Below are 7,455 nucleotides of genomic sequence, written 5' to 3' on the forward strand. Positions count from 1 at the left end.
CTGCAGGGTAATGAGGGCTCTGTTTGTGTGTGTGTGTGTGTGTGTGTGTGTGTGTGTGTGTGTGTGTGTGTGTGTGTGTGTGTGCGCTTGTGCATTCTATGGCAGAATCCATTCTGTATTCAGCCGCCGTGCCGCACCGCTCTGACTGGCATAGCTAATAAAGTGCCTGTGCCCCTCCCTTGGCACCACACGTAATTGTGTGTGTGTGTGTGTGTGTGTGTGCGTGCGCGCACATGCATGCATGTCTATAGTGGCAGTGTGCACTTGGGCATGATCCACAGAGTCAAGCTGCAATTAAAAGACCTGTCAATGGTGTCTGCCATAGCAGGGACTGGGTCTGTCACTATCGACCAGCCATAACGTGCACAGACACACACACACACACACACAGACAAAGCCACACAAACTTGATGTGAGGGTGGCAGCACCGTGTGTGTGTGTGTGTGTGTGTGTGTGTGGTGGGAGGGGAATGGCATAGGAGACTGAAATGAAGGGGTGCTGGAAGGTAGTGATCAGAGGACAAGAGAAAATGTCTGAAAGCGGTGAGCTGAAATAGGCTTCGGAGGTTCCAATGTGCAACAGAGTTTGTGTTTACGGTCCACAACGGTGTTGACCTCATACATCTCTAGTTTGCTTTTCAAATGGCTTTTTCTGCACCATTTTGGGCAATATAATGTCATATTTTTGCATTGGTGGGGACAGTTAGAGATCGATGGTAGAGTTCGACGTACCGTGCATGTTCTTTTTTTTTTTAACAGGTGAAGACAAAAGAACGAAATTTCAGTTTCAGGCGGAGTTTATAGATCGGCTTTAAATATGCCTTGAAGGAAACACAAAGGCCCAGGACACTTCGATCGGAACAGCGGACGAATCGTTTTATTCTGAATGGACCAAATAATCAACACGATGAACACGTTGGAATAGAACACACAAACATAAAAGTCACATGCACACGCGTCTGCAGCGGCGTCAACCACAGCATCCATTGCCGTCGCAAAAATCCTGCCAAAATAAAAAGGTATGATGCTTCAATGGTAGCTGATGGTAGTCGATAAATATCCGTATCTCTCTCTCTCTCTCACACAAATGTTCCCACACACACACTCACAATAACAGACAAGCACACACTTACACAGACACGCATTCTCACACACACACTCACACAGACAAACACACTCACACAGACACACACACACACACAGACACGCGATCGCACTCACACAGTCAGACACGCACACACTCAATCACACACACACTCAACACACTCACGCAGTCACGCACACGCTCTCTCACACACACGCTGCGGTCCTTCAGAGCAGGATGCGGTACTTGAGGGCGCGAGGCACCCTGTTGATGACCAGCCGTCCGTCGTAGCTGAGCGAGGCGAAGAGCCAGGGGTCCGCCGTGGACCACTCGGCCGCGTACACGCTGTCCTCGTGCTCCTCGTAGGTGGACACCACGCTGTCCGTCAGGGGCTCCTTGACCCTGGGGGGCGCGCCCGCACACACACACACAGGCACACACACAGGCACACGCAGGCACACACACAAACACACACACAAGTTAAGAAGCGTAATCACAGACAGAATCAAGTGAGGACAGCAATGACGGTCGATAAACCAGGACAAAACTAGAACAACGGAAAATAACGTCCGATCAGATGAACGATTGGTTTGACATTCCAAATCTGATGGAATCCAAACACCAAGGGCTCTCCTCACTTCTAAATTGAAATACAAGTTTTATGAGTTCGAAACATGGAGCTTCTGTCTGTTGGCCGGGCTGTATTCCCAACGCCCCTACCAGCTAGGTAGACATTATCCATAGCTGAGGTCGGACATTATTGACAGCATATGCTCTATTATTGAGACGATGCGTTATCGATCATCATAATAAGGTGTCAAAAATGTCCAACCCCACCTGACTGTGTGTCCGTCGTAAAACTGACCCGCCGATACCAGGTGAGGACTCGCACCCACAAACGCTCTACAAAACATCACACCACGCCGGTGACGTGGCGTTGGCCCCGGGGGCGCGGCGTGCTCACTTGTCGCTGGGCTGGGCGTCCTCGCCGTCGCTCAGCTCCTCGTCGTCCACCAGCTGGCCGAAGGGCTCCGAGGAGATGGACACCATGTTGGAGAGGATGAGGCGGCTGTCACTGCTGGCCGTCAGCACCAGCTGGTCGTGGCTGTGGTTGTAGCGCACGCTCCACACCCTGTGACCGCCGGCCCACCAGACAAACAGACACACAGGTGAGGATGGTAATTGGTGTGTGGGCTGCCCTGATCGCCCCCTCTGCTCCTTCCCGGTGTCCAGACTAGACAATATTCCTTGATTTGACTGATCTTTTTATTTCCCTACTTTATTTTCTCCCTATTTTTATCCTTTTTGTTGTAGAGCAAGACAGTAAGGCATGGGAGAGAGAGGGGAGGGAAGAAGCAAAGGACCATAGGGCGGGAATCTAACTCTGTCGCCGCGGTGAGGACCGGGCCTTAATGGTACGCGGTCTACCCGGGGAACCACCGGCCCGCGCTGATCTTCGACATGATGATCAAGTCAGCTTTGCATTGATTTGATTTTATTTTTTTCCGGCTTCCTGCGATAGGTGTTCTATGTGGATGTGAATAGGGTCCTTACGTATCTGGAAATATGAGAAATGCTTTAAATGGGATTAAACTGGGTTATTCAAACATTCAAACGTAGATGTGAAGAAATCACGCATATGCATGATCCCTCGCTCACTCCCCCTCACCCCACCGTCTTTCTCTTACAACAATGGTCTTGAAGTCGCTGTACCTTTTTTGCACTGCGTTACAAAAACGACAATTTAGTTCACGTTAGTTGCTATCATGAATCATAAGACATCATAAATGTCCCTCAGCTTTAATCACTTTCCCCGTGGCCCCCTCCCCAGCCACCTTCCCGTTAAATATATTCGGTGGACTAGGATTTCCTCTCAAGGCTACTCTTATTGTGCCTATGTTGGTTTCTTTCTTTCGTTCTCTCTTCCCCAATCCCCCCACGACCCAGCTGCTTTTTCGGTTCCCTTTCCTTCCTTTGGTGCCTTCCTCTGTCCTCCGTTCAAACTCCCCTATCCTCTCGTCCCCTCCTCTATTTATCTCCATCTCCACCGTCTTTACTGCAATATCTCTCTCCTGCCTTCTCCCTCCTCCTCCCTCTTCCTATCTGATCAGGACTGTGATTACTAGTTTCTGTCTTGCACCCACCTCCCTCCCACCCCAGTGATGTCTCTCTCTCCCTCTCTGTCTCTGTTCTGCTCGCTTTGTCTCCCTTTCTCTGCGTCTACATGTTTGTACATTGCTCTGTGTGGCTGCATGCTTTTTGATAAACATGTGGGTATGTGTGTGTGTGATCGCGTGTGATCGCGTGTGGTGTGTGAGTGTGTGTCTGTGTGTGTGCGTGTGCCCAAGCCCAGGGCACAGCATAGAGTGCGGTCCCAGTCCCTCACAGGGAGGGATTGAAGGATAACCGGGGCTGTTGACAGAAAATCAGCCCTGGCCACGCCGCTCCCCGCGCTCCCCTAATCCGCTTCCCCACTAAAAAATAGTCCCTAATACCCCCAGCAGCCCTGAGGCGCTATCCTGGCTGCGCTCCGGCAAAAAATAAATGAACGCAGCAACGGGCACATGACACACTCTGAGACACGTACAAAACACACACACACACACACACAGCAAACACACATACAGTTCGGTGGGGATAACTATGCGCACACACATCCTTAACACAGACACCATGGGAAAGTCACAGGCACACTGAATAGCAGAACAGCAAAGACACTGCCTTGTGCATTGATGAGCAGTCTCACGCACAGGGATTAAACATCGATGTGACGTTTAGTCCCAAAGTCACACATTGTTCCAGACACACTGACGCCCCCCACACACACACACACACACACACACACACACACACACACACACACACACACACACACACACACACACACACACACACACACACACACACACACACACACACACACACAGCTCCTATCAGTAGAGATGCTATCTGCAGCTATCTACAGTTATAGATATGTTTGCCAACGCCATCTAGCTTTTTGTAGATAACGTCAACAGTGTGTCCCCGTGTGTCCGTGTGTGTGTGTGTAGGTGTGTGTGTGTGTGTGTGCGTGTGCGTGCGTGCGTGAGTGAGTGAGTGAGTGAGTGAGTGAGTGAGTGAGTGAGTGAGTGAGTGAGTGAGTGAGTGAGTGAGTGAGTGAGTGAGGTTGTAAAAAGAGAGAAAGAGGGAAAGAGAGAGAGATTAGGGGTGTTAATGTGGCTGCATAGACGACCAATGTGTCTGTGGACCAAACTAGGCAACTGCTGCAGCACACCATCCACCTGATAAGGAAGGACACACACATGTGTAAACACACACACACAAGCACACACACACACACAAGCACATGCATACAGATGTCTTGTGCAGCATATGGTGTTCAGCTCTCGGCCTTGCCCTAAGCTCAACAGCACAGAACTGAAAAGACTATTTCAGTTAGTATGGGTCTGGCATCCACCGCAACCCGCCAGGGACCGTATATCCTCCAGTTGACGGTGACACTGTTGATGCCGTACATTTAAATTCAATCGTACCTCAAAGCACCTATTTTCTCCCTAAAATAGGGCTTCGGGAAATACCAAAACAACACCACTCGGCCCACACGGCATTGTCTGCAGGTTTATCACAGCTGCGGGAGAAGAAGGGACAGGCTTGATTTTGAAAACATTTTCAATGCTTGGTTCAACAACGGTCTGTCGTTCATCCCGCTCTACCACTTTGTTTCCCATCAGTTGTGATAACCATCCGGGGCCATGTAGCGCAGACTGACGGTGTTCCAGACACTTAGCACCGTAAAAGCCCAATCATATATCAATGCGGGGAAAGATAACTCTGATTGGTTTATATGTCTCTGGGGGTAGGTCTTACACACATTTGATTGAAACATTTTGAACCAGACTACCATGACTGCCCACAATAATCAGGAAGGCTGGAATTTCCCACTAGCGGCACTGGACAGGTAAGAAGGAGTAACTTCTAATACACACATTTGCTGTGTGTATCCCTTCAAAAAGAAACAATATTTGCAAAAAACATAACCCTTAAGTATTCTATGAGACTTTAAAAAGCCGCTGACAACTTGACGATAATGCCTCAGAAACAGTAACTTTAATTAGTTACTTTGCGGCCGTATGACATGACCCCAACCATGAATCGTCCTGACGTATAACCCTCCCCCCGCCATTAACTGAATGTTCATAGCTTCACATCAGGAACTCAGTTGATTTCTCTGAGAAGACTCGCTCTAGAAAGAAGGGAGAGGTTGTGGTTGAAGGAGGAGGGATCAAGTAAGACCGATAGATAAGTTGTCACATGACACAGAAGTATGTGTCCGGATTATCCGGAGTGCGGTGAATCTTTGTTACATCCTGATGGATCTTCCCTGCTCTTTAACCGGTACTAACTGGTTGAGCTCACAGGACATCCAGTGCTCTGTCCCCTAACAAGAAGGCATGTATGTGATGGGTGGGCAGTGGTGAATGCCTCAAACACTGGGATTCACATGGCAAGTCATTACCGAGACCCCCCACCCCCCTTAGTTCCAAGTTCAAACCCAAGGCCTCCTCTCGCTGTGAGGGGACAGCAGCTCAGTTCAGCGATGTCGACTCAGAGCTTGTGTCTGCTTGTGTTTTTGTGAATGCTGTCTGTTAGTGGGCGTACTGGAGCCTCCTTGTTGAATGGAGCAGCATAACACAAGAGAGAGTGTCTTTACTTCGGTGACACATACCGCAAGGCCTCGGCCCTTACACCATCACCGTCCTTCAAATAACGCTGGTTAAACACACCCTTAAGTTTAATATTGCGAGTCTACCACAGTCACCAACTATAATGGATTTCTAAAGAAATGACCTCATATTCGGGTCTCAGAATAAAGCGCTTTTTTTTTGCTGTATCGTTTATCCTGGATACATGGGGTCTGACTATAACTTGGAAAACGTAGATACACTCCAAGGCAACGCAAACGGTAGAAGAGGGACCGCAGCAACCGCCTAGCAACAGAGATGCCCCCCAGTCCCTGTTGTCGAGTCAGCCACCCGACTTGTGCTAATGCGCGCAAGAGATTGTGGGATTTCCCACACTGAATGAATACCACACATACAAACAGAAAAAAGCTTTGCTCGCTCAACCCTGTGCTAACTAAGATGTTCACAGAATTCCAGCAGGTTTTGCCACTACGTCCGCACATTTCACATGGGTTCTTAAGCAAACAGCGATCGATGGTTGTAATCAATGTCGGAGTGATACTCATAGTGATGAGGGATCTTTTTTTTCATTTGAGCACGGCTAGGGTGGCTGTCATGCCCATTGGATCCTGTTTTTTAAAGGTTCTGCTGAGTGATGGGGCTGCTTAGGGACGATTAGCACGGCCTGTGGTATGTGTAACACAGTACATCTCCATCATCATCGTCTTCATCATCCCCGTGGCCCTCCTATACGCACCAGTGGGAGTGCTCCTCCAGGCTCTTGACGGGCTCCTGGACGTTGCGCACGTCCCAGAAGCGCACCTTGCAGTCGTCCCCGCAGCTGGCCAGGTAGTACTGGCGGTTGGGGTTGAAGTCCAGGTCTCGCACCAGCTGCCCGTGGGCGTTCTCTATGCAGTAGATCTGACTGGAGACCAGAGAGGGAGAGATGGGTGAATAGATGGAGAGAGAGAGAGAGAGAGAGAGAGAGAGAGAGAGAGAGAGAGAGAGAGAGAGCGAGAGAGAGAGAGAGAGAGAAGAGAGAGAGAGAGAGAGAGAGAGAGAGAAGAGAAGAGAAGAGAAGAGAAGAGAAGAGAAAGAGAGAGAGAGAGAGAGAGAGAGAGAGAGAGAGAGAGAGAGAGAGAGAGAGAGAGAGAGAGAGAGAATTTTATTTTATTTTTAACACTTCATGACAAAGTGTTTTTCCAACTCTTGATCAAATACCTTCAGTGTTCAACAATGAAACTTAGCCAAATAATTGACCCATGGTTATTTTATATGAGAGAGAGAGAGAGAGAGAGAGAGAGAGAGAGAGAGAGAGAGAGAGAGAGAGAGAGAGAGAAAGAGAAAGAGAGAGAGAGAGCATACCTCTGGGAAGTGGAGGAGCAAGAACAGAATGGAGGAGAGAAATATGGAGGCGGCATGGGTGAGAGACCGAGAGTGCGAGGGCGAGAGAAGGGAGATGACAGGCGATAAAGAGACGTTGGGGTGGCAGCATGGAATGGAAAAGAAAGATGAGGAGGCCGGGGGTAGAAGGGAGGGAACGAGTTGGGGGGGCCGGCATGACAGAGTAGGGGACCAGACAAGAGATACCGAAAAGACAGGGAGAGAAGGCCAGAGTGGGAAGAGAGCACAAACAAGAGATTCCTGGGAACGCCTCACACAGGCCAACGCGAGCAAGAGCGTTCGTGAG

At 49.4% G+C, this 7,455-nt stretch overlaps 1 protein-coding gene across 1 annotated transcript in view; it reads right to left on the bottom strand.

The window, feature by feature from the left end:
• Positions 1-853: 853 nt before the first annotated feature.
• eipr1 (EARP complex and GARP complex interacting protein 1) overlaps positions 854-7,455 on the bottom strand; it is a 33,965-nt gene continuing 27,363 nt past the window's right edge. Inside the window, exons 7-9 of the mRNA XM_030356108.1 lie at positions 6,523-6,690; positions 2,048-2,215; positions 854-1,485 (exon numbers count right to left, since the gene is read on the bottom strand). Coding sequence (XP_030211968.1) covers positions 1,311-1,485; positions 2,048-2,215; positions 6,523-6,690 — 511 coding nt within the window. The 3' untranslated portion in view covers positions 854-1,310. The remainder of the gene's footprint in view (positions 1,486-2,047; positions 2,216-6,522; positions 6,691-7,455) is intronic.

This window comes from Gadus morhua, chromosome 5 (genome assembly GCF_902167405.1).
Source record: "Gadus morhua chromosome 5, gadMor3.0, whole genome shotgun sequence".
Classification (NCBI taxonomy): domain Eukaryota; kingdom Metazoa; phylum Chordata; class Actinopteri; order Gadiformes; family Gadidae; genus Gadus; species Gadus morhua.